Below are 27082 nucleotides of genomic sequence, written 5' to 3'. Positions count from 1 at the left end.
AAATAACCCCCAAATCATTTTTGTATCTCTTCTTTATCATATAATAGTCTCTTTTATAAGAGGATTAAATTTAGTGTTCTCATTAATTTCATACCATTTCCTATTTTTTTAAGTTTATTTATTTATTTTTAGAAAATAAAAACCCAATGTGGGGCTTGAACTCATGACCCTGAGATTAAGAGTTACATGCTCCTCTGACTGAGCCAGCTAGGTGCTCTACTCTTTATTGATTCTATAATATCTTTTCCTTTTTGGGGTCAATTCACATTGTTTCAATTATTATTCTAGATGGCACATATTTAGTTGTTTTATTTCCAGAGCCATGTGAAATATATTTATGAAAATGTTTAAAAAAGAATTATCTTTGATGCTGGTAAGTAAATTTTGTTTGTGCTACTCAGATCACCAGGGCAATCTGATTAATGCCTCCCTTCACTTGAAATTCTTAAAGGATACATCTCCAAATTTGCCTACATATGTTGGGAGTATAGAAATAGAATATAAGTATAAAATCATAAAAATGGTTAAGGATGATATCAGAGAGTAGGGACAGGTCAGCCAAGTCTTGGGTCACTGTTTCCTGGTGATTCTGGATTCAGTGAGTCTGGAGTAGAACTTCAGAATATTAAAAAAACAACAACTCTCATCCCATGTTTACAGACCCCTAGGCTTGGTGATTACAGAGATAACATACCTCAAAGTCATTTACCATGTTTCAGAGTCTCTCATAAATTACCCAAACTGAGAATGTTAAATCTCAGGACACTTTTGACTCAGGGTGTGACCCCGTGGTCCCCAGATCGAGTCCCACATTGGGCTTCCTGCATGGAGCCTGCTTCTCCCTCTGCCTATGTCTCTGCCTCTCTCCCTCTCTGTGTGTCTCATGAATAAATAAATAAAATCTTTAAAAAAATGTTAAATCTCTTTTATGAGGGTTGGAACTGGATAACTGGCCAAGTCAGTAGAGACAGAATCTGAAGGACAAATGTTTCAAATTCAAAACTTAGTGATGTACAGCAAGCATTTTATTCTTGTTCATCATTTCTGGGAACCAGGAATTTGGAAGGGCTTGGTTGGGCAGTTCTGGCTCCCTCTTCATCAGACAGTGGCTGCCTCTGGAATAGCAGGGGGCTGGAGCAGCTGGAGGCTGGCTGGACATCCTTCTCTTCTCACGTGACTTCTCTGCATGGGCTAGTCTGGGCTTCCTTACAATACGGTGGCTTCAGAGCAGTTACACAGCTTCATGGAGTATGGAGTTCAGGGCCCTGGGAAAGCGGCCGAAAGAATCAGGCCAGACCTGTATTCCCTTTTCTGGCATAGCCGTGGAAGTCATATGCCTCACGAGGCTGGCCAGATTCAAGGCCCCCTCTCAATGGGAGGAATAGCAAGGGCTCACTGTGAGCAGAGCTTGTGGATGGGAGACAAAGCTGTGGCCACCTTTAGGGAATACAGTCTGCCATGGAGCTATCCCTCATTCCCATATCCAGTGCACCAGATCCTTCCCTCTAATGTTTCTCAAATTGGTCCCTCCTGACCAACCACCTAGTCCAAGCTATCATCACCCCTAGCTTGCACTACTTTGCTTGTCTCTAAACTAGGCTCCTTGCTTTCACCTTTTCTTCTCTCCAGTTCTTTTTCTTCTATAGCTAGGATATTTTTATATAACGGATCTGGTTGTCTCTCCCCCCCGATTCTTGGGATAATGATAAAGCCACCCTGCCTTCAAGGCCGTGCGAGATCTGGAATTTTGCCATCCAGATGTATATTTTGCCAAGGTCCCCCTTGCTTTCCAACATGCAGCCCCATTGGTGTCATTTCAGGCCCTACATTCACCACATTATTTCCACCTCAGGGCTTTTGTACCTCCCATTCCCTCTGCTTAAATATTCTACTAACCTTTTTCCTACATCTCCATCCTCCCTTCTCTGTCACCTCTTTAATTCATTCCTATTCATCCTTAAGATTGCAAAAATTAATAAAGGGAAACCTCAGCTATTATGGAGTTGGGAAGTGCTGAAGGGGAAGTTCTCACCCACAAACTTTCCTATGCAGCTTGTTTCACATTCCTGGGCAGGAAGAAGTTCACTTGGCTACCCCAGCAGGAGGAAGGAAGATTTTCTCTTCACCCAGCAACATCCTAGCCCATGAGAAACTTCACAACTCATCCAATGAGGAGCCATCACCACCCTGAGCTTTCTTTCAAGGGATTTTTGTTCAGAGCAGCCCCCTCCAATGTCCTCCTTTTTCTTCATACAGCAATGTTACTCTGCTTTGGGCTCCAGAATTGCCTGTGGTTTGCCATAGCTTGCATGTCTCAGATTGCAATTCCTCTGTGATTCCCAAATAAACTCATTTGGCTAGTAAAATAACTGGATGTTTTATGTTTAGGGTTGACAAGATTTTCCTTAAATCTGACTCTTTGTCCCTACTCAGAGTAGAAAGACAGTATAGCCTGGTAGCTAGGAGCACAGACCATGGATTCAGACTACTTGGTTACAAATTCTAGCTCTACCATTTATTCACAGTGTGATTTCGGGCTTGTCATCTAACCTCTCTGTGCCTCAATTTTCTTCTCTGTAAAACAGTAAGAGGACCTCTGAAAGGATTATTGTGAATGTTGCTGAGTTAACATCTGTAAAACACTTAGAACACTTAGTGCCTACCATGTACTGCAGTAAGCATTAGCAAGCTGGTAGTGGTTTATCATCCTGATGCACGGCTCTTGTAGGAATATGCACTTCTGTCTTGAAATTACTCTTCCAATCAGAGGTCAGTGAATAGGATATGAGGGGAATCTTGGGAGTATCTCTTAATCTGTGGCTTTGGACTCATAGCTGAGGATAAAGGGGTCCTAAATATTAAGCAGGAGGCTTTAACCCAGGGTTCATGAACTTGGATGGGAAGAACCTACCTCCTTATTCTCACTTGCCTCTAACCGAAATGAAGCATTTCCTTCCATTATGAGTGTAAGCAACAAACGGTGGTATTAGTAGAGCCTGTTACATTGTCTCCAATAGAAATCACAGATATTTCCTATCACATTACAGTTATTGCAGATGTCTTGAATTATCATTTGCACTCATCACTACTTTGAAATTATGGAAATCTTAGACTTGCCACTAGATCTTATTATGTAATCCATTAACGAAGAAGCACATACAGCGCTATGGTGCACATTTGTCTTTTTAACATTTTGATGACTGTATTTCAATATAATTGGTTTTCTTTGTATCTCTATTAATCATATTTTATGCATTCACAAATGTTTTCCTAAGAAGGGTCTAAAGACCTCTCCATATGTTCAGGAGACTCCACGACACACACACACACACACACACACACACACCATACACATTCACACTCACACACAAGAATCCTGCTCTAAAGAAAGTAGTTAATGCCTGGGATGAGAAACTCTCCTTAGGGCATACTAAGAGGTGAATGCTTTCTTTGAGTCAGTCACTCTCCAAGGAGTATACATATATATACATAAATGCAGGTAAATATATATATATGTGTATGTATATATATACATATATATACATATACATATATATATACTCTTACTTAATCCAACACCCTAAGAGGTAGGCATTATTACTGTCAACATTATATAGGCAAAAAAATTGAAACTCAGAGAGGTTGAATAAATTACCTAAGGTCACAGAGCAGTATTCTAGTGGTAGAGTTTGTGCTTTTAGTGCCAGTATCCTGCTTCCATAGAAATCTAGTCCTTCCACTGTCCTGCAAAGTAATTATCCCATTCCTCCACTTTGCAGATGTGGAAACTGAATCTCAAAAAGCCTAAGTTATTTTTCCCACAGCTAAGCAACAGAGTCAGGATTCAAACCCACGTCTGCCAGGCTCCAGAGCCCACCTGTCCCATTGTGCCCTGCAGAGTTAATTAAAGGTGCTGTGGAAATGCAGCTTTGGAGAGCTGATGGTTTATCGGATATATGACTCAGGAGGACCTTTTCATGCCATCCATCAGGATTAGACGGTTTGGAAAGAAATGACTGCTTTTACTGCTCTTACTGTGGGGTTACAGAGCAGTGCGGGGCGCATCTTCGTGGATGTGAAATACACACTGGCATTTGGGAAACTCCATTAGCCACTATTGTCTAGAGAGAGAGTTAAAGGGGAAGCAGGAGATGTAAGAATACACAAGTAGGAAGTTCTGTATCGGGCTTACACTGAAACGGAAAGCACTATTATTTTGAAACCATTAAAGATGAAGTTGGTAAGGATCAAAGTGGTCTTGTGACCTGAAAATCTAATGAAGTGAAAATGAGGTAATGGTATGTTTTATAACCATTGAGGGTCTGAGAAGCTGGAAATTATCTCAGCATGAATAGTATAAGGGAACAGGGAACAATGGAAACCATCTAGAAAAGGATCTTTATTCAGCTTTATTTATAGCAGGTATTCGTCTTGTCTTTCAACATGGGGACTGCAAAGGAGCTTGTTTTACCTTTCTGGATGTATGAAAATACATAGATAGCATAGTCACAGTCCCTGCTGCTTCCTGCCATAGAACCCAGCATGTACAAAGGAGGGAAAGGTGGAGGGTGCCGCAAAGGGGGTCCCAACTAGCTGGTGCTGGGAGATGGGGTAGCAGGCAAGGAGAGGTGGAGAAGAAAAGAAGAGAGTCTTCTCATAGTTGCCCAACTCCTATTCTCTAGACCTGAGCTGTCTGGCTAGCTGTGTGTGACTATTCACATTTATTAGGAGTAAATGAAAGAAAAAGTCCACTTCCTTGGTTGCACTAACCATATTCCAAGTGCTTAATTGGCACATGTAGTTTCGCTAGTGGTTCTCACGTTGGATGCAGATATAGTGTTTCCATCATCACAGAAAGTTCTGTTGGACAGCATTGATAAATACTCAATTCCTTCTCTAAGTCTAGGGGTATTCAAATTCCAGAACAGGTGGAACCTGATGACTGTGACATCTCTGGCCCATGGGAAGACAGAAGATGAGAGTCTTCTGAAATGGCACATGAGTCCCACCTTCCTATGTGACCTTAGGTGGGCTACTTGTACTCTCTAGGATGCATTTTTTCTTATATTTCTAGTAGTAATGATTTTTAAAAAAGATTTTATTTATTTTTTCATGAAAGGGGCAAAGAGAGGTGGAGACATAGGCAGAGGGAGAAACAGGTTCCCTGCAGGGAGCGTGATGTGGGACTTGATCCCGGAACTCCAGGATCACTCCCTGAGCTGAAGGCAGACGCTCAGCTACTGAGCCACCCAGGCGTCCTTCTAGTATTAATGATTAATGTAATTTTCTACTGATTATTTTGAGGAAATGATATACTTAATTTAATCCTTGTAATAACCATGTGAATTTTACAGAGAAGGAATCAGAGATTAGGAATCTACTCAAGGCCACAGTCAAGAGCAGAACCAGGTTTTTGACCCAGACCTCTGACTTCAGAGGTCACATTCCTATTCATCAAGCTAATCAAGCTATACCACCTCCATTGCTGGTTCCTTATCTGCAAACCAAGGAGTCTTAGTTGAAGTCTTGCAGAAACAGAAACTGAGACAAGGATTTGAGTGCAAGTAGTTAATTTGGAAGATGACCCAAGTGCAAGTACAGTTAATTTGGAGTGGGGAAGTGAAACCAGGAGGGAAGGAAGCCATCGCAGGGTGGGTTCATATGCTGGTTACATCATGGACAACTGAGGATTAATCTTAATGGGGGAGATAGTGTAGAACACACACCTCTGAGTTATGCCGCCTAAGGGAGGAGGGAACTGGGGTGTTCACTCACCAGCTTTTTGTCTGTCAATAGTAGAAGGCTGCTCCCAGGGACATTCCCCCAGGCACTTCTGTCCTGGATCCCTCAAAAGCTAAATATGTTCTTGTGGCCCAAAAAGGCCCTTCAGGAGAAGATCGCAGGTGCTTGAAGGAGGGATGGAAGAGTGAATATGGAGGACATTAAAGTGGGGTACCAGCAAGATGTTACCTATAGGATTGTACTAAGTGCTCTTTTTGTTCTAACAAACTAATGGCTAGTGGTTCTTGGTATTAGGTATTTTACATCATAAAATTTAAAATTATAAAGATTAGCAGTCTTCCAGAGCATGGTTATGGGGAGAACCTGGAGGTACAATTAGACATCTGAGCTGATATTCAAGGTGTGTGACATGGTGAAGAGTCAATATTGAAACCACACAAAGAACTCTTAGTTAGGGCTGGGACTTGCCTGGTTCAAAACTATAACCCTACAATGTGTCATGTAGTGGTTGCTCGATGAATAATTGTTGCATGAATACATGGAAGAATTAAATTGATAGGGAAAAGATACTTGGTAAAACAATGGGCAAAGGATATCTACAGTTAGTTCATGAAAGAGGAAATCCAGATGGTTAATAAACATCTGATAGGATGCTTAATTTCACTAATAATTAAGAAAATATAAATTAAAGCCCATGGGCTCTCATCACCCATTAACTGTCAGATATTAAAATGAATGATAACATCTAGTGATAGAATGAAAAGATCTCTTCATACATGTGAATTTCCCAAGTGTTTTGTAAATACTGTTCTCATTCACAATATACATACCTACAAATTCCACTTCTAGAAATCTATTCTATAGAAATAGAAGCACAAATGCCTAAGCATATGGGTACAAGTACATGTTGTCACAGTATGCTGCGCAGTGGTAAAACCTGGATGCTGCCTAGTCGTATGTCAACAGAAGAACAATCGAATCAGTTGTGACAAGCCCATATCATGGAATATTACACAGTAATTAAAAAAGAAATGTCAGATCTGTGTCTGCTAACCTGGAATGATTTCCACAATAGAGATATTTAGAAAAAAATAGATATATACAGAAGTGGAAATAATACATTTGATATGTTACGAAAAAACATAGAACAGGAAATCTAGGATATCCTCAGGAAAGAAAAATCTGAAGGTACATCTGGACAAGGACAACAAGGTGATATGTACAAATAAAGTGTTTGTTTAATTTTGGAATGGGACCATGGCTAATTTTTTTATCTGTTTTAAAGTATCTGTTTCATACATATATCTTGAGCAGGAAAGGTTTGATTACTCATTGGGGTTTGGTTATATGGAAAGATGTAGAACTGTATCTTTTGATTCTGATTCCCAAATTTTATTTTATTTTTCCCCATTAATCCATTGAGAAGAGGTTGCCCTGAAGTTTCCTCAGGGTTTGGGATTCCCTCTCTCTCTCTCTCTCTCTCTCTCTCTCTTTTTCTTAAAAAGATTTTATTTATCTATTTCAGAGAGAGACAGAGAGAGAGAGAGAGAGAGACTATGAGCAAGGAGGAAGGGCAGAGGGAGAAGCAGACTCCCCACCGAGTAAGGAGCCCAACACGGGCCTCAATCCCAGGACCCCAGGATCATGACTGAGCTAAAGGCAGACACTCAACCAACTCAGCCACCCAGGAACCCAGAGTTTGGCATTCTTAAGGTGCTCAGGCTTTTGACTTTTGAGGATATTTCTCCTATACTATTGGGCCAAGAAAGTATCTGCTTTATTTAGTTCTGGGGCTCTGCTGTATGCCCAAAATTAGGAGGAGGAGGGGAAAGGAGAGAAAGGCTACCCTGCACAGAGAAATATAACTAGTGTTAATATTGTGATGGAACATTGCAGTACAAATGGATTACTTTGGCTGTTTAGCATATGAGCACCCCTCCTATTTGCTGGGAATGGTGGTGGGGCAGGACCCACCAGGGGTCAGCAAGGCACAGATAGTTATTCTTACCCCCTGGCAGCCAGAATATGGAGTGTAAACCAAGCATGGCGATTCTGATATCCCTTCCCAAGATGTTGAAACTGGAGGGAATGACGCTCACATTCAGAGTCACTTATTGAGGGGATCCCTGGGTGGCTCAGCAGTTTGGCACCTGCCTTTGGCCCAGGGCGTGATCCTGGAGTCCCGGGATTGAGTCCCATGTCAGGCTCCTGGCATGGAGCCTGCTTCTCCTTCCTCCTGTGTCTCTGCCTCTCTCTATCATAAATAAATAAATAAATCTTAAAAAAAATCAAACATGCCCTCCTTCAGCAGGGTCTTTCTTTGAAAACAAAACAAAACAAAACAAAAACAAAAACAGAGTCACTTATTGATTATATTAGTTATCTACTGCTGTGTAAGAAATTACCCTAAAACTTAGTGATTTGAAATAACAAAACATTTAGGAGCCCATAAAACTGCAGTCAAGTTGTCAGCTAGGCTTCACTTAACTGAGGCTTAACTGGAGCTGGAGGGTCCATTCCTCTTACATGGCTAATGGCCAGAAGCTTCAGATGCTTGCTATGTGAGCTTCTCTCTCTCTTTTTAATATTTTATTTATTTATTCATGAGAGACACAGAAAGAGAGTCAGAGACACACAAAGAGGGAGGAGAAGCAGGCTCCATGCAAGGAACCTGATACGGGACTCAATCCTGGGGAATTGGGGATCATACCCTGAGCCAAAGGCAAACAAACGCTCAACCACTGAGCCACCCAGGCATCCCATTGTGAGCCTCTCCATAGATTGCCTGAGTATTCTCCTGACAGGATGGCTGGCTTCCCCAGTGGGCCTGACAAAAGAAGGAAGAAGAGAGGAGGAAGAGGGAGAGGGGGAGGGAAGCAGGGAAGAGGGAAGGTGAGGGAGAGAGACAATATTCTACAAAGCACATAGGCCACATAAAATCTCAGTTTTATGACCTAATCTTGGAAGTGACATGCTGTCACTTCTTCTGGATTCTGTTGGTTATGCAGAACAACCCTGGCACAGTGAGGGAGAAGACTACAGAAAGATGTAAAGACCAGGAGGTTGGGGTCACTGGGGGCCGGCCATCTTGGAGGTTGGCTAAGACAGAGCTGGTTTGTAAGACTTGTTCTGTAGCAGAGTCTTGATTATGTCCCATCTCCCATGGTTGCTACTGCCGAGTTTGGTCCTTCAGCCTTCCCATCAGTTCTGTGAGCCACCTGACACCCTCCAACAATGTTCTCTTCTACCTAAGTTCACCAGCTCTGTCTTCTCTTGCTTGCCATGATGATCTTGACTAGAACAGGTGCTGTGAGAGAGGACAGCAGTGGGGAAGGTGGGTTGCATCACAGGAACTCACTGTAGATAAGATTATCAGAGAAGGCCTCTCTGGTGGTGCCATTTGCCTTGAGACCTGAATGGTGAGGAAGAGTCAGCTGATGAAGGATGGGGGCGGGGTGCCTTCCAGGCAGAGGGAACAGCACAGACAAAGGCTCTGAAATGGGAACTGAGAGGCCTGGGTGACTGAGGTGTAGTCAGCAAGTGAGTGAATGGAGGGAGTGGTCAGCAGAAACCATATCATGCAAGATCTTGAGGCCATGGTAAAGAATTTGGATCCCTCCCCCAACTAAGCCATCTCATATTCCAGACATCAGAGCCTGAGAAGGCTGAGGACTAGACCTGAGGTCTAGGAATCAGGATCAGCCAAATCAGTAGGTGTCTTTCACCAGATAAAGAATGTCCATACCTTGTCAACTCACCCATCTATTTTGCTGGCTCTTGGGTTTTAATTTATGGTTGGGTTCTTTTCTGAGCTTCTTAGTTTTCTTTGATAAATCCCACCCCAACTATGCTGAGCTGAAAGAAGAAATTTTGCAGTTGGGCCTGGGATTTTTAGCTAGAGAGCCTGGTCACCTGGTGGAGATGAGGAACTCCCCAGTATGAAAATGAGCAAGTAGATCCTGATGGATCCCTTGCAGTCTCATTACTTTATAATCCCACATTCATTCAACAACTTGCTTGGCCTTCAGCATGTGCCTGGGCTCTGTGTGGACATCAGGCTACTAAGATCTTCCTCCCCAAGAATCAAGTTAGGTATGAATGATGGCCCAACATAAGGATTACTGAGTGGGCCCAACATATGTAATTCCTTGTTACTTAGGAATTGGTACTATGTCCCACAGCCTAAAGCAAATAGGCCCTGTGTACCCTACATTCTAAATGGAGCCAGATGCTCTCCCTGCAAGGTTTACTGAAGAGGGCAGAACTGCCCTCTACTTCCTGGCTAAAAGCTCACTTTCCTCCTCCTTGCTCAATTATAATACTGGAGAGGGAGGAGTTCTTTGGTTTTATTGAGGAGTATAGTGTTTATGGTGAAAGATAATTCCCTTCTCTCCCCTCTATATTTGGTAGTCTTTTCTGGAGATTGAAGGGTGATGACAAGAAGAGGATGCTGGGATATTGTTCCCCAATGGGGGTCTACTTGGCAGTAGACTTGCTGATGTTCCCCCATGCCTGTCTGAGTAAGGGAAAAGAGAGGTGGAGAGAGGAGTCACTGTGGAGTAGCTGGCCAGGATGTGTGAGCTTCTCTGAGTCAAGGAGACCCTGCAGTAGTTAGCTAAGCTCTTTGACATTCCACCCAACCAGGCTGATTGCTGAGCAACAGGGTCCCACCAGAGGCAGAAGCCGAGGTGGTAGGGCAGGGTAGGGAAGCTCAGGCCTGAACTGGATGGCCACCATCAGAAAACTGTGCAGTAGAGAAGCCCACAAGAAATATACTCATGAGGCGCATGAGAAACCATTTATGAACACTTGCCACTCCAGGTTAGTCAGGAAAGCACGGTCAACCAACAGAGAGGGGGCTATTGCAGAGCTATTCCCACTCCTTCCTCCCAATTTCAATAAGAGAGAGGGTACAGGGGCATGTTTCCTAACCAGGCTATGCTCCCCTCCCCCACCGTTTATTCAAAAAGGCAGGATCCTGGCTCAAGTCAACCCTTGGATGAATAAGGGAGAAGACAAAATGAGATTTAAATTGAGTTTGAGAATAAAGCTTTCAAGGATGGAGGTTTAAAAACAGAAAGTGATCCAAAAGTAATGCAATCTGCCCAAGATGTCATTAAGGGATGGAACAGGGAAATTCAACACAGCATGCTGAAGGTAGAGATTAGGGGGAAAAGCTTCATTATTATGCCCCATCAAGTTGTGTTGCCTCAGTAAACTGGTTCCATAAGTAAACAGAATAATTGAAATACAGTGTGGTAGGGCTGGAGTCTTGCTTAGGCAAGCAGCTGCAGGATTCTGAGAGGGTATGGGGAGGTAGGTGTGCACATTCCGGGGTAGCTAGCTGTTGCAGCGGGGTTTCCAGAGAAGGGGCACCTGAGCCGAGCCTTGAAAGATAAGATGGGGTTGATCTGAAGAAAGCAGAGCAGAGAAGGGCTTTCTGGCAGAGGTGACAGCACAGTCTGGAGCAGAAAGGTGAAGGCAGGAGGACAGTTAGAGATGGAGCTCAGTGAGCCTATGGTCTTAAGACCCCATGAGCTTAAGGAGCGAGGGCTCTGTGGAGTTGCTTCAGACCTAACAGCAACACAATGGAGTTTGCATATTAGAATCATCTGCTCACCAGATTCTGGCTGTGCTATGGACTTGACCTCCAGGCCTGTTTCTTAGCTATCCACGTGGCCCTGTGACCCCCACACTGCTGAAAAGGCCATTTCCTGTTATTCCAAAATCCTAGATCTCCACTCTTTGGAATGTCCTTTGCCCTACTCCTGTCATTGAACCCACACTCCCCATAAATCATCTTTTCTCTTTCCTCTTCCAGAATACTCTGCTCAGCCCAGGAAAATTCTATGGCTTCTTTTGGCCTGTTGCCGCCAGCACATGTCTTCTTTGGATATGCGTATACTAAAATATCTTCCTTTATCTTATCTGGTCTTCGCCCCATGGGGCAACCCGAAGGCTACTATTTATTCTTTCACACATTAATTTAAGCTGCTTTAATTGCGACTATGATACGTTTTATATAATATAATTAATGTTTTAATTCTGTGTACTGGCTTCCCAAGGCAGTTTTGTGAAGGGCCCAATTTTGGAATCAAGCAAATAAAGAATAAGTAATGGCTGAAGTTATTATAGTAACGCCCTCCCCCCTCCCAAAGGAATTAAAACTGTGCTTGCTTTTTGAAGTCAGTTAAAAGGGAAAAGATAGTTTAATGTTCTCTTCATTCCAAGCATGTTTGGGTGGCTTTTGTGAAGTGCTCTGGACTCTGATTTCAAGTGTTCCTGGCTTATTGGCATCTGACCATCAGCTTGAGGTGTGTCGTGACTACCAACAAGCTTTGCACTTCCTCTCCCCACATCCTTCCTGATGGAGGTTGTGCTGGGAATGAGAAATTACTGAACCCACTTACTCTTTTATTCATTCAGCAAATGTGTATTGGTGTCCTGTTAGATGCCCAGAACTGGGATGTATTCAGTCCTGTCCTCAAGATGCTCACAGTCCAATGAGGCCAGACAGATGGAGTTCTAGTCCAGCATACCAATGCTGCAGGAACACAGGGGAGGGGCTAAGGTGGAGCGACTATCTGTATTTCCGGGAGTTAACAGGAAGCTTAACTGAAGAGGAAGCAAAATTTAAGCTGGTTCCAGGAAGGAGAGGGAAAGAAGGAAACAGCAAGACACAGTAAGAAGGAAAGATTGTTTGGGGCACCTGAGTGGCTCAGTGGTTGAGTGTCTGCCTTTGATTCAGGTCATGATCCTGGAGCCCTGGGATTGAATCCCACATCAGGCTCTCTGCAAGGAGCCTGCTTCTCTCTCTACCTACATCTCTGCCTCTCTCTCTGGGTCTTTCATGAATAAATAAATAAAATCTTAAAGAAAAAAAAAAGGAGGGCAGCCCCGGTGGCGCAGCGGTTTAGCGCCGCCTGCAGCCGGGGTTTGTGACCCTGGAGACCCAGGATCGAGTCCTGCATCGGGCTTCCTGCATGGAGCCTGCTTCTCCCTCTGCCTGTGTCTCTGCCTCTCTCTTCGCTCTCTCTGAATGAATAAATAAATAAATCTTAAAAAAAAAAAAAAAAGAAAAGAAAAGGAGAAAAGATTGTTTGAAAATGGGGAGGAGAGTATAGAGGAAGCCAGTGTGGATGGGAGGACATGGAGGGGAGTGAACTTGGAGAGACAGGTGGGGATAGAGTGGAGGAGGGCTTGCTGTGCCCTGAGAAAGAGTCTGGACCATCCTGAGGATGGGGGAGCCCAAAGCCGTTTTTCAGCAGGGAAGTGTCCTCATCAGATCAGATCTGGCTTTTGCAAAGAGAACTGACCAGGATGAACAATGAGAGGGGGAGAGTGTGGGGGAGGGTTAGTTGAGAGTTGCCTGGGTCTTGGTAGCGCCTCAACAGGGGCCTAGTGAAGGAGTGAGACCAATGGGACAGCTTAGGTGAGAGATGATGAGCCTCTGAATGAGTAGCAGATGTGTTGGAAAGGAGGATGCCCTTTGTGGCTGAACCAGGAGGGTGGGGTTAGCAGCACGTTCCTCTCCCATCCTCCCTGATCTATGCAGCTGGCCTTTTGGCCTGGTCCAGAAATGCAGAACTTGGAACCCTCATCACCCCAACACCTGTCTAGTTCAAGTTCCTTAGGTTCCATTGGGGACAACTGAGGCTCAACAAAACTCAATCCATCAGAGGAAGAGCCTAGAATAGAATTCAGGGGTTTGATGCTACTGAATAGAGAGTGCTAACACTGGTTGAAGAACCGCTTAGAAGCCAGAACCCAGGAAATGTAGGCACAGGGGTGTCGGGATTGCTGCAGAATGAGAGGGTCCCGAGTCCCCTGAGATTCTCGTGGGTCCTACAATCCCACGAAAGGTTGATGTACTACTACTCTAAGTGCCTCTCTCCAGGCACCGGCCGGGAATGGGATGGAATAGACTCTGGTGGGGATGCATAGATGCATGGATGGATGGATGGATGGATGGATGCGGAGGCTGGGACGCGGTGCCCCCTTGAGGGAATTTCCTTTGAAAGAGAGCGAAATTTTAAGCTGGGAAACTAACTCTTTTCCTTGAAATGTCACCCGAGCCCCAGCGGTGGCCTTCCCGTTTGCAGGGATGGAGGGAACTTCCTCAGGCCTCTCCATCCGCGGTGGGGACACTTTCGGTTCTGCTGGAATTCCCGGAGGCTGCGGGGAAGAACCGTGGGGGTGGTCCCTGGGGCATCTTCCCAGCACGTGGGGATCTCTAGTCTATCCCTTAGCCTTCCGGGAAGACTGCCAGCTCTCTGTCCTCTTCAGCGTGGCCTCTGGGCCCCAGGGGCGAGGAGGAAGTGCTCTTCCTGGGCCCACGCGCCCTCCACTGCGCCTAAAGCGCGTCCCTAAATTCCCGGGACAGTTAGACTCCCGGGAATGTTCAGGGGAACTCCCGGCGCTAAGGGTCCTGGAGAGGAGCTCCGCCCTGCCCAACGAAGCCGGCCACGGTTGGTCCCCGAAGACCCCGCCCATCTCCTGGGCGGGGCAGGCGGGGGCAGGGGCTGGGGAGTTACTAGAGACGGTCCCCGCGCCCCTACTCCACCGCCTGCTATTCACCTCGCCATGGTTCTCCTGCCTCTGCGCTGTCTCTTCTGGGGCTCCTTGTTGACCACCGTGAGTTGAGCTTCTGCTCCGACCCGAAAGGGGATTTGGGGACTTGAGAGTGGGGAAATGGGAAGAGAAGCAATATTTCGGGGACGGGACCTTCCCAGTTGATTTTGGGGGGACAGGAGCGTAGGTAGAAGTTGGGTAAGATACCTCGGGTCCCGACTGGACCAGGTAGGCTGCTTCTGTCTCCTTCCAGGTTGGGGTCCCAGGTAGCCTACAGAGGGCGCGAACTAGGGGCACTGCAAGAAATGTGCATCTCCGGCGTGGATGGGGTTGGGATTTGGGGAGCCTCAAGCCTTTATTTGGTCAAAAGACTGAAGTTTGGGTTTGCCTCAGAGGCTGGCCGCCTGGGGAAGACTGGTGAGGGGTTTCAGAGGCGAGAAGGGAGGCCGGACAAGGGAAGAGGCGGATCTGGCCGGTTTCCTGTTCCTTTTCGTTGTGGACAGATGCTAGCCTCTTGTGAGTGGTTATCATAGTCTGGCCATCTGGGGCTGCCTTCTTCCAGAGCATCTTGTGGGAACAAGCGTGGGTGCTTCTTTAAGAAGGCAAGGAACTTTGAACTCTCCCACCCCTACCCCACAATCCTGGGTGATCCAACCTAGGAGGAATACCCAAGGCTGTGTCGCTGCCTCATTGAATTTAAGATGACATAGAGGACCCCTGGGGGTGGTGGTGGTGAAGAGTTAGTGGGACCCAAGAAAGGGTTAGGAGACCAGCAGGGGTTTCTCCAGGTACCAGAAAGTCTCAGTTATGCCCAACCAAGCATGTCTCCGGGATTTTCAGAAGCCCACACTTGACTCACTTTTTGTTTAAGTGTATTTTTGTAGTTCCTCATTCTGGAGGCTGGGAATTCCCCAACTACCTGCCCCTCTCATCCCAGCCCCTCTGGCCCCCCCACTGGTTTCAAGGGCTGTAGTTTCTGGCACTGAAGGCTGAGTAGGAAAGACCCTTGGAGGGGTTGGGGAGGGGAGTCAGCAGCAAGGGAAGAGAGTCAGTGGGGAAGCTGCTTTGCTCCCAGAGCTTTCATTTTCACTCTAAGCCATGGTTCTTACTTAGGAAAAAAGGAGGCAGGAAGAAGGTGGAGCTGGAGAGAGGAGGAGGAGGAGTCTTGTAGGAGGGATTGATTGGAGGAAGAGCCAGGGGAGGTAAGGTGAAGGGTGATCTGGGCTTCTCATGAGCATACTGCCAACTTTGGCTCCAGGTAGACTGGGTGGTGACAATGGCAAGGGCTACTTTTGAGAGCTTCCCGTGTGTCAGGCTCTCAGCAAAACGCTTTACATGCATGCATTCTTGGTCTGATTTTTTCAACTCCTCCATTATACAGATAAGCAAACTGAGGCTCAGAGAGAGGAAATAACTTGCCAAAGTTCTCATAGTTAGGTGGAACCTGGATATAAGTCTACCTCTGCCTGATTCCAGAGCCTGCCTCTGGGAGCCTTGGTCCTGAGATGCTTTGTGTCAGAAGGACTGGAGCTATGGAGCAGGAACTGAGGGTTGACAAACCTTCAGAGAAGGAGCTGTATTTCTCATGGGTTTGAAAATGGCACAGAGGACTTCCGTTGCACTGGGAGTCTGGTGGGAAAGTCCATAGGGTTGCAGGAAGAAACAACAGACCTTTATATTTCCCTCCCCATTTGGAGTAAGGTGATTCTAAGTAGTTTTCTCACCCAGGCTGAATGAGAGCCACCAATTAGGCAGAATCCAGAGTGTTAGTCATCCCAGCAGATATTTGCTACATATTTATGGTAATTGAAATTACTATTTAATGAGCCTCTACTATGGGCTAGCTACTGTGCTAGGCTGCATACATGTATTCATTCCTATTTTCACAACCTTATCCATGGAGTGGTCAATACTCCCATTTGAGAGATATGGAAACTGAGGCTATGAGAAACAAAATAACTAGTAAGTGTTACAAAGGCAAGATCGGAGCCTTAAGCGCTTTGACTTTCAAGCCTATGTTCGTTTTCACTGGCTGTTCCCAAAGTGTGGCATGATTTTAGGGAACACGTGGATATAGAACTAAACAACAAAAATTCACTTTATACTTTTATTAAAATCCTTCTCATTTTTTTCAAGGAGGAAGTCTCGGAGCTAGAATATAGTTAAAACCTCTCCAGCACTTGCTAATCCTCCTTTTTAAACAAAACCTCCTTCTTAAACAAAAACCAAGAGTGAGCTTGGAGAAGAGGCCTGTCAGCAAGCAGAGCAACCAGCTGGGTTTTAATAACATTGCTGTGCTTCTGAAGTTGAATTTATTTTTAGGGTTACCTTTTATTTATGAGAAGTGATACTGGCTCTTCTCTCATGGCAATGCTATAAGGTTTACATTTAAAATCGATGCCCTTAAATTAATGAGAAGTAATTAATAGCATGGCTGGTAACTGGACGGAATAAAAATAGTACAGTCAAGACCTAAGTTGATGGAGATGGGGGAGTATTGAGACCAGAGTTCTCATCGGATTCTATTTCTGTGTGGCTGTGGGCAAGTGCCTCAGCCTCCCTGGACCTTCAGCTTACCATTTGTAAAGCAAAAGCAATGGGTTTTATCTTGCCAGCTTCACAGTCCTGACATTTCGTCAGGGAGGCGTTGGATGATCAGATGACGAGGGTTTGGAGAGGGGAAAGGGGTGGGGAGCAAAAGAATAGAAGGAAGCGGCCAAATACTAAATATAGCCCCAGCCAGAACTAGGACTAGCTGAAGCCAGACAGCCTCAGGACTCCAGGGGAGGTACGGGAGCCTTCATGTGCTTCTGGGTCTTTGGGAGGAGGAAAGACTCAGGAGTCAAGCCAAAAGGCAGATCTGTTTAGTTCAGAGAATATTGTGATGTTCCAGCGCAATCGCTTTGTAAAATGCCAGACCGATCCTCTGGGTGCTTTTATAATCACATCAGTTGGCAGTTTAGTTAAAAACAAACACACGAAGCAATATGCAGGCTCCATTTTTTCTGCTTTGGACTTCACTTCAGTTCTAACCTCTGTCCTGGCTGATTTCCTGCCATAGAGGCTGCAGCAGAGATTTCAAGATCCCCTCAAATCACCCAATTCTGTTTTTAGGTCTACCCAGAACCACGCACTGCATGCAGAGAAAAGCAATACCTAGTAGACAGTCAGTGCTGTAATATGTGCCCACCAGGTGAGCTGCTAAACCCTTGGCCCCAGAGTGCGACCCTTCTTAGTTTGCTGGCAGAGGCAGACTCCAAGTGTCTGCTGTCAACTCGAGTCTTAAATGACTCCTGCGAGTCTTCCCATCCCTGCCCTGCTGTCAGAATGTTCTGGGTTCCCTCTCTGCCTACCCAGGACCAGGGTTCCAATCTCTCCCATGAATCCCAACAGACTATGGAGTCTGGAAGGGTCCGAGAAAGTCATCTTTGAACCCCTTCGCCCTAAAACCCCAGTCTGTTCAGTTTTTGGTAAGTGTCTGACTCATTGAGCTGGCGGGAGCCATCTCATTTCCCAATGTTTTGCAGGAGAGAAACTGGTGAATGACTGCCTACATACCATTGACACGGAATGCACTCGTTGCCAAACAGGCGAATTCCTAGACACTTGGAACGCAGAGAGACACTGTCACCAGCACAAATACTGCGACCCCAGTGCGTGGGCTGCTGGGGAAGGGGTGAGCGGGAGCTAGGCTGATAGTCTAGCTCATTCCTGACAATGCAGCCTTAGCTTTTTTTTCTAGTCAAGGTCGATTCTGATTGGCTGCAGTCTGGGTTGTACTGTTTGTTAAACAGTTTGATTCCCACCCATACTTGGAAGAGGGTCTAAGGAAATAAAAGCAGGATGTGTGAGGAGCAGATCCCCCGAGGATGACTGGTAAGAGGTCCTCATCCTTCCTGCCATCTCTACTCAGACCTAGGGCTCCATGTCGAGAAGGAGGGCACGTCAGAAACAGACACCACTTGCACATGCGATGAAGGTCTGCATTGTACCAACGCTGCCTGTGAGAGCTGCACCATGCACAGCCTGTGCCCCCCTGGCCTGGGAGTCAAACAGATTGGTATGTGGCCTGTCTGGGAATCAGCTCCTCAGGCAGGAGAGAGGAGCTGAGGCTCCAGGTGAGGGGGTGGGCCGTGGGCACTCAGCCTTGGAGGCGGAGGGACCCACCTGCATTGGTATCTCCGCTTGGTGAGCAGGAAATGGAACCTTTCTCATCCTGCCTCCAGCCCTGGGTATCTGCCTTGGGAGGGCAGTGGGAGGAGGCTTCCTAGAGACTGCAGCGGTCAGGGAAGCTCTGTGCTGGGGGACAGCCAGTGACATAGGCAGTTCTTCCTGCCCTGCCTATCCACCAGTTCCCCTGAGAGCTGGACAGGTGGTCCACTGTGATGACGAATGCCACCTCCTCCCTTCCAGCTACAGGGGTTTCTGATACCGTCTGCGATCCCTGCCCCATCGGCTTCTTCTCCAATGTGTCTTCTGCTTTGGAAAAGTGTCACCCTTGGACAAGGTACAAAGATTCATTCCTTGTGTTTCCTGCCATAAGAGGGACGTGAGACTACTTCCATTCTATCTGGCCACCTGTCCTTTAGGCCCTGCTCCCCATGTCCACACGCTTGTGGACTCATAGAACTTCTAAAGTATCCCCGTGGCTGACCAAAAGGCCATTTTTCAGCTTTTTTTTTTTTTTTGCCTGGTGTATCTCTGGTGGTAACAGATGCTGCTGATCTCTCAATCTTCATGAAACTCCCTTCTTGGGGGCACCGCGGCACCTATCTTGCTTTCCTTCTACCCCTCCTCTGCTTCTCCAACCTGGTTTCCTTGGCCTTTGTTCTAGGCTTTACTCTCCAATCACTATGCCCACCTCCCCTGAGCATCTCATCTGTATCCATGGTTCCCAAATAACATCTCGATCTGTGTCCTAGGTCCCAGACAATCACATGCCACCACTGAGGGTCCACCTCCATGCAGGTGATCCACAGGCACCAAATGGGCTCACTTGCCCACCCCTCTCACCCTGTGGGAAGACAGTCCCATGGGTCTGGGCACTTGTCCCATGGTCCCTCCAGAAGCAGTCACCAGATCTTGTCCATCTGGTCTTCCAGATGTTTTGGGATCCCATCTCATTATCTTCACGGTCATCACTGTGGTCTGGATGGTGCTTTCACCTCCTCACCGGCCTCCCTGGCTCTGCTCTCTCTCTGCACCCTCTCGCCAAAGTGAGTTTTCTACAGTGTATTTTGGATCACGGCACTCCCTATTTAAAATGCTTCATGGCTCTCTGTGTCTTGAGGACGAAACCCAGACTCCTTCGCACGGGCCCCAACCTTCCAGCTCCACTTCCTGACTGCTTTCCGCATGCTACTTTGTAATCTCCTCAACACCGTCTGTTCTCTTGCATCAAACTCTCCTGTCTGGAATACCCTTAAACATATGCCTAATTAACTGTTTACACTTAATTCTTAAAAAATGGGTAAGACAGGCTCATGGGATACAAGGCACAAAAGGGCCTATGGTGATAAGTCTCCTTTCACTCTGTTCCTCAGCCACTTGGTCCTCCCTGGAGGCAGCTACTGTTCCTTGTGTGTCCTTCCAGAGATTCTATGTACAAACAAATAAACACACATACACATGCAGACACATGTATTTTCCACACAAATACTAGTATTCCATATATACTTTATTATTTGTTTCCTTCTGCCTTGCTCCAGTAGACTGCAGATTCCTTCAGTGTAGAGAGTTGGCTTTTTTTTTTCCCTTCCAATGATGCATTCCTTATGCCCAGAACAATGCCCAATGCACAGTAGGTGCTCAATAAATCTTTACTGATAAATGTTGAATGATAACCTGGGGGCATCTTGGTTAGTAGAATCAGAGCTCTGGGTTCCAGCCTCAGAACAGCTTAGAAAGGACGTGACTCTACAATAAGTGTGTGACCCTCTGGGCCTTGGTGCCCTCGTTTGGAAAATGCGAATGACTTTCATCTCACAAGGCATGAAGAAAAAACACATAGGAATGTCTGTTAGATGCCTAAGCACTGGTATGTATGTGCTTTCTTTGAAGCTTTTCAGCTTTTTTCCCACTTTAGAAGTAAATTTCTTGGTGATGTTCTCTTCTATCTACTTCTCCTGGGACCATGTCTTGATCATCCCATATCGAGATGCCTGCAAGGGCCTCCTGGCTGTCCACTTTTCCATAATTTCTCCTGTGAGCTCTCTGGCCCCCTGAGTGCTGTCACTGGGTAGTCATCTGGTTGGATGCTGATGCAACTTACCAGCTGAATCCGGTTGAAACCTTCATGGCTGATTACCAGTGCTCTAGTTCTAAAGCCCAATTTTGCATAGTTCCCTAACCTCATCTGGCATGTTCCCCACCCCCCATCACCGAATCCTTCAAATCACGTTGTCTTGCTTTAGCCAGAACGTGCTGCTGGTCTAAATTTACATCCTTCAGGGCCACTCAGATCTTGCTTCCACTAGGGCAGGCTTTCTGGACAACCCTTAACCCACAGGTTCTCAATGGAGCAATTCTTCTTTCCGGGGCACATCTGGCAATATATGGAGATATTTTGGTTGTCACAACTGGGGAGGGGCTGCTATTGGCATCTTGAGGGTAGAGGCCAGTCATGTTGCTGAGCATCCTACGAGAGCACAGGATAGCCCTGCAATAGAGAGAGATGTGGCCCCAAATGCAGTAGGGCTGAGACTGAGAAGCCCTGCCTTAGGACTGAACTCATTACACCTCTATTCCAGCTATTGTGGGCTTTGTCTCCCCTTCTCTGAATGAGTCCCAGTTCACTTTAGCCTATGTGACAAAGCATGGCACTCATTAGAGACTCTCCAACTGATTATTCCTCCTTTAAGATGTTTTTTCTCTGCTCTCATGAATTCCATGCGAACAGAGTCTGTGTCATTCCCATAATAATCAGCATAGGAGGCTGCATACCATCCATGCTCAGTGAACCTGAACTTGTTGGTTTTGACGGTCTCCCTCGGGTTGGAAATCTTGTGGTTGGGGAAATTTAACTTCTCTTTCTTTCTGTTCCTCGTGTGTGTGTGTGTGCACATCTGTCTGTGCACAGCTGTGAAACCAAAGGCCTGGTGAAGGTTCAGGCGGGAACTAACAAGACTGATGTTATCTGTGGTGAGTCTTGGGGAATGGGCCCTGGCAGCAGGCCCGGGAGGCAGGGAACTGAAAGGGAACACTGGTGGTGAAAGAGGGAGAGCAGGTGACATGAGAGGAGGAGGCAGCTTTTTGGGGTTGAGGTATCCCAGCTTTGCCTGGGCCAGTCACCTCCTTACTCTGAGCCTCAGTTTCTTCATCTGTGAAATGGGATGATAACAGCAGTTCCCTTAGCAGTTTGGGATAAGTGCCTGGCATGGGTTCTTGTACTTTGGACGTGTTCTGTCAATGATCTGCTGCCACCATGCATCTCAAGCACCAATGTGGTGTGACATTGTTCCTCTCGGGACCTCGGTTTTGATTTTAGAATGAGGAGGTTGACCTACAGCACAATCACAGACTCAAGGATGGGCAGGTCATGTTAATGAGTTGAAAAGTCACAGCTAAGACAGAGACACTCTGTTTTTCTCCCCTTGGCAGGGCTGGGGCTGGAGTGAGGTGAGTGAGACACTTGCCTTGGACACAGTATTTAAGGAGGTGCCAGGAAAATGCAGTCATCAAGATAAATAACATTTAATACATGTTTTTAAAAAATCAAAGCTAATGTAAAAAAAAGTCCATAATGAACAAAATATCAAAATTTACAAAACAAACAAACCCTGTGATCCAGCCCCACCTCACTTGCCTCAGCTTAATCCCAGCCCTGGTTCCAATAAAACTTTACTTAAAAAAACAGGCAGTCAAGGATGCCTGGGTGGTTCAATTGGTTAAACGTCCGACTCCTGATTTTGGCTCAGGCTATGATCTCAATTTCGGCTCAGCTCATGATCTCAGGGTCATGAGATTGAGCCTGTGTGGGGCTCCCCACTCAGTGGGGAGTCTGCTTGAGATTCTCTCCCTCTCCCTCTGCCCCTCCCCCACTCGTGCTATCTCTCTTTCTATCTCTCCCTCTCAAATAAATGTATAACTCTTAGAAAAGGCAGCCGAGGGCAGCCCCGGTGGCACAGCGGTTTAGCGCCGCCTGCAGCCTGGGGTGTGATCCTGAAGACCCGGGATCGAGTCCCATGTCGGGTTCCCTGCATGGAGCCTGCTTCTCCCTCTGCCTGTGTCTCTGCCTCTCTTTCTCTCTGTGTCTCTATGAATAAATAAATAAAATCTTAAAAAAAAAAAAAGAAAGAAAAGGCAGCCGACATGTGGGCCATAGTTTGTTGATATGATTTTTCAAAACATGACATTAAAATATTATCAATATTACTATATTGATTACTGAGTTTTTTTGTTGTCCCCTTAGATTTTGTCCCAAGATGAGTGCTTCACTTGCCTTCCCCTAGTCCCTGGTCTTTCCTTCATATTTCCATTTAGGATAGAGTCTTAGGCCTAAGAAACACTTTACTTTCCCCCGCCCCCTTCCTCTGTAACAAATGCTGATGGACCTCAGCATTGGGCACAGAGTAGGGAGGGATGGGGCATGCGGTGAGCTGGTGGAGACAGCTGCCACTCCTCAGTTCTGGCGAGGGGTGCCAGGTGGGGCTACCGGCCCACTGTCTCTGGATCTTTCAAAACTTCTTAGAGAAACCAGATATCTTGATATTAAATATGCAATCCCCTAACTTTAAAAAGATGAAAAATATTTCAAGAATTCTTTTTTAATGTGCTGGTTACACTAAACACACCTGGCCTCATTTTTGCCAGGGCCACCTGTTTGAATCCCCTGATTTTAGATAAGTTCAGGCATGGAAGGATTTTAGAGTATAGCCAGGTGCAGCAGCTTTGGGCATGGGGGCAGGGGCTGCTGCTGATGGGGAGCCATCATTGAAGTCTTGATTTCTCCAGGTCCCCAGCCTCGGATAAGAGCCCTAGTGGTGATCCCCATCATGATGGGGGTCCTGCTTGTTGTCCTGTTGCTGTCTGCCTGCATCCGTGAGTCCCCAGGTGGGGAGACAATGAGGGAAGGAGGGAGGGAGGAGATGGTACCGTAGAACTGGGCACCTGTTTCCTGATTTGGCTTCACCAACTGCCCATCCCATCTTGTTTTTCCTCTCTCTCTCTCTCTGTCTCTCTAGGAAAGGTGGTCAAGAAGCCAGAGAATAAGGTAGGTTAGCTCTGGGAAACAGCTCAGGGTTTTGGCAAACTGGAAAGAAAGCCTGACTCATTGTTGCCTCTATAGCAGTACAACTGATTCAGAATCTGCCCCTGTGGCCAGTGGGGAGGCAGCAGAATTAGCTACTTTCACTCCCAGTGCTGGGCTGCAGGGCTTTTCCCCTTCACCCCCTTGCACCACCAACCTACATTCATCTCCAGAGTTAGTCTCCCCATGCGGCAGCCCTGGCACCGTTTGCAAAATCTGATGTTTCCTGGCATTTAATACATGGGGAACCATGTCTCTGGGGGCGTTGGTGCCAGGTCACTGGGTGGGGGTTGGTGGGGCAGCTCCTCGGATCCACTGACTTCCACTCTGGAAGCTTCTCAATGCTCTCTGTGTGGCCAGCAGGGGGCAGGAGGCACCCATTGAATCAGCACCCACCCTCCCTTTGGGAAAGGGGAAGGGGGCTTGTGTTTGGGGGAGGGGTCTCCTAAGGGAAAGGCTACTCAGAGGTGTTGGGGGGGGGGGGGGGGGGGGGTTGGCTACCTCACACCTTGGCTGCCCTAAGGTTATGTGTCAGGACCCTGTGGAGGACTTGGAGGAATTTCCTATGCCCCCGCACTCCATTGCTCCGGTGCAAGAGACCTTACATGGGTGCCAGCCGGTCACCCAGGAGGACGGCAAAGAGAGCCGCATCTCCGTGCAGGAGAGAGTGTGAGGCAGCGTGTGCCCAGGAGTGTGACAGCGTGGGAGAGTGGGCGTGTGGCCGGAGAGCCTGGAGCTGCTGGAGGGGCATGAAGGGGCGGTGCTCCTCTGCCTGCACCCCTGTGCTGCAGAAACAGAGAACCTTCCACCCCACCCCTGGAGCCCATTCCACCTCCCAACTTGCTTTTAAAGATGGAGATGAAACTTTTGGGGGGCCAGATAGTAATATCCACCAACCCAGCATTTCAGGGCCCTGAGGTGTATATCACGGTGGTTTCTACGAGCCCAGGAAGACACACGAAGAGCCATTGTGGCATTGTTTGTGACAGTGGACAACTGGAGGCCACTTAGCTGTTCAGCAGCAGGGGACTGGCTAAATAAAATTTGTAATATATTTATACAACAGGATCTCAGAAACACTGTCGTGAAAAAAAAAAAAGCAGGTTGCAGAATGATGGGTATGGAAAAATTTTTTTTTAAAGCACCTGCCCCCAAACAATATGATGTGTGTAAACATAACACACTAAGGGATATGTAGATATGACAAGTGTTCTGGAAGGATACACAGGAAACGCACAGCTTTAAGAGTTGTAATATCTGGGTTGGGGGAGAAGCATTGGGGAAGGGTTAAAAGAAGGTTTGACTTTTTTCCCCAAAAGGAAAGTGAGTCCATTTAATGCTTATATAATTAAAAAGTCATCAAACATGTATAAAGGAAAATGGGGGTGGAAATGCTGAGTGACATGAGCTGTTTCACTTGCTGTCAGGCTCACAGAATTAGGGCACTTGCTGAGGATAATAAGAACGTCCCCAGGCTGCTGCCCTTCTGGGGCGGTTTCCATGTGTGCTCACATTTGGCATTGTGTTTGGAAAACGCTCTCCTCATTTTATGCATGTTCATAAAAAAACAGCCTTGAGGGCAGGCAGGGTCCACATCCCTCTTTAACAGAGGTGAAAATGGGAGCCCAGAGAGGTAAAGGGACTTGCCTGTGGTCACACAGCAATTCTCAGTGGTGCCACTCAAAGCTCACCACTCTCGGTCCTATGCTGCTTCTTCCAGATTTTCCTGCTCTCTGGAACCTACATCTGTAGCTCCTTCCTGGGGAGGTCCTGGGCCTCCCACTTCCTTCTGACCTCCCAACTGCTACAGGAGCTGCCTGCTTCTTGGTCAGATGGTGCCCCCTTCCCCCCAGCAGTATCTTAGGATAAAAATAAACCATCCTGTTCTCTTTTCCTGCTGTGCCAACTGAGGGGGAGCCTAGCCAGGAGGAGCAGCAGATGGAGTGGGAGCAGAGGGGAAGGGAGAGGAGAGGAGGGGAGAGGAGGGGAGGGGAAAGGAGGGAGGTTATAGGACAAGGAGAGGGAAGAGCCACACAAAGCTCCTGGACAAAAATTCATGGTGAGGATGAGACCAGGCTGGTTCAACCCAGGGAATCTCAACCTTTTCCCCAGCAAGAAGCTGCCTTGGATTCCCCCATTATGTCCTTCTGGCTGGAGGGTGAGGGTGGAGAGGGCTTGTCCTGGATGGAGACTGGGGGCAGCTGAGAGCCAAGAGAAGGGCACCTGGCTTGGCAGACATCCCAGAAGAGCTTTAAGAACCATTTGGATGAACCAGGTGGAGACATTTGGTTTAGAAAGCAGAACAAAGTGGTGGTTGCGGGGTGGAGAAAGAGGAGCTTTGGGACTGCACCCTTATCCTCTACCTAGAGTCCAAATCCTAGTGTCACTTACTTCAGTGCAGGGCAGTATGGTGGAAAGAGGCAAAAGACCGTCCTCAGTCACCTATTGTCTGTGTGATGTGTGACCTTGGGTGTGTCATTTTCATCTCTGAGGAGCTTAATTTCCTCATCTGGCAAATGGAGACCATACCCCATACCCCTAATGGGGGTATTTTTTTCTTTTTTTTTAAAATAGGGGGTATTGAGTCTTCTTTGTGTTCTCCTGGGTCAGAGGTTCTCAATCTTGAGCAGAGGTCAGAACCACCTATCAGACTTATTAAAAGATTGGCTCATGGCCAGTGTTTGATTGAGTAGGTCTGGGTTGGAGCTCAGTAATTTGCATTTCTAACAAGTTCCCTAGGTGATGCTCAAGCTGGTGGTCCAGGGACCACACTTTGAGAACTACCGCCCTCCCACAGTTTCCTATTAGGAGCACTAGGGATGGATTGCCTGGGGGGCTTTCCCTGGTCTCTAAAGCATGCTTAGTGCAGGTATGCGGAGGGTCAGCTATACCCCGGAGAGTTAATGCCCCCAGAATACTCTCAACCAAATAGAAATGAAAGGTGGAGGATAGATGCCCCAGCCTCCTTGCCCTTGGAAGGGACAAATCTGAAGGGCAGTGTAGGTTTTCCTAGGTTTCCTAGCAGGATCAAGCCCCAGGTGCCCCTCGGCCACTGGTTTCCTTCCCTCCCCTGTCTCCACTCCACCATCATGCCCCCCACTGGTGCTTGAGTTCAATCTCCGAATAAACTACCTGGATTCTTTCCTTATCACACAGAGTCTTTCTGGGAGGGGCTCCCCCTAAGAGTCAGCAGAGCTCATGCATGAGAAGGTACAATTTTTTGTATCTCAGCGTCCCTGACAAAAGGAAGGGGTTCTTGGCAGCTGTAGCAAGTTCTGGGTTCTATGGAGCTCAGCCAGAAATTTTCTATGTGACCTTGGGAAAGTTACTCTTTAGTTCTGGAAATTTTCCCTCCTAATGTGTAAAGAAAGACCGGTGCCCTAAGAGTTCTAAGGGTCCAGCCAATTCTAAAAATAAGTGAAGAAGATCACCCTACTGTAGTAGCCACTCTGGCCTGTGGTTGGAAGGAGTAGCTGGTGGGTGTGAGGTCCATATCAGCCAGAAGATGGCACCAGCGTAACA

General features: G+C 46.8%; 1 protein-coding gene across 6 annotated transcripts; it reads left to right on the top strand.

Annotated features, from left to right (window-relative positions):
• Window positions 1–14179: 14179 nt before the first annotated feature.
• CD40 (CD40 molecule) lies at window positions 14180–24672 on the top strand. 6 transcript variants are annotated; one of them, XM_041733028.1, is made up of 9 exons: window positions 14183–14376; window positions 17428–17506; window positions 17841–17966; window positions 18227–18373; window positions 18727–18820; window positions 21392–21453; window positions 23266–23352; window positions 23496–23524; window positions 24096–24672. In XM_041733028.1, the coding sequence occupies exons 1-9, from the start codon at window positions 14326–14328 to the stop codon at window positions 24231–24233; spliced, it is 813 nt and encodes a 270-aa protein (XP_041588962.1). In that variant the 5' UTR covers window positions 14183–14325; the 3' UTR covers window positions 24234–24672. The 6 variants fall into 6 exon arrangements, with proteins under 6 accessions (XP_041588964.1, XP_041588962.1, XP_041588961.1 ...); XM_041733027.1 differs by having other exon boundaries at window positions 14185–14376; window positions 24084–24672; XM_041733026.1 differs by having other exon boundaries at window positions 14185–14376; window positions 23266–23364.
• The last annotated feature ends 2410 nt before the right edge of the window (window positions 24673–27082 follow it).

The sequence above is a fragment of the Vulpes lagopus genome, chromosome 18 (assembly GCF_018345385.1).
Source record: "Vulpes lagopus strain Blue_001 chromosome 18, ASM1834538v1, whole genome shotgun sequence".
Lineage (NCBI taxonomy): Eukaryota > Metazoa > Chordata > Mammalia > Carnivora > Canidae > Vulpes > Vulpes lagopus.
Note: the sequence above shows the minus strand (reverse complement) of the source record. Positions and strands in the feature narration are given on the sequence as shown.

What these genes read in the sequence shown, in the direction of transcription:
- CD40 (XM_041733031.1), top strand. Translation starts at nt 14,326, where the DNA reads ATGGTTCTCCTGCCTCTGCGCTGTCTCTTCTGGGGCTCCTTGTTGACC. An exon ending in CTGTAATATGTGCCCACCAG is followed by an intron (nt 17,507 to 17,840) that starts GTGAGCTGCTAA and finishes AATGTTTTGCAG; the next exon opens with GAGAGAAACTGGTGAATGAC. An exon ending in AAGTGTCACCCTTGGACAAG is followed by an intron (nt 18,821 to 21,391) that starts GTACAAAGATTC and finishes GTCTGTGCACAG; the next exon opens with CTGTGAAACCAAAGGCCTGG.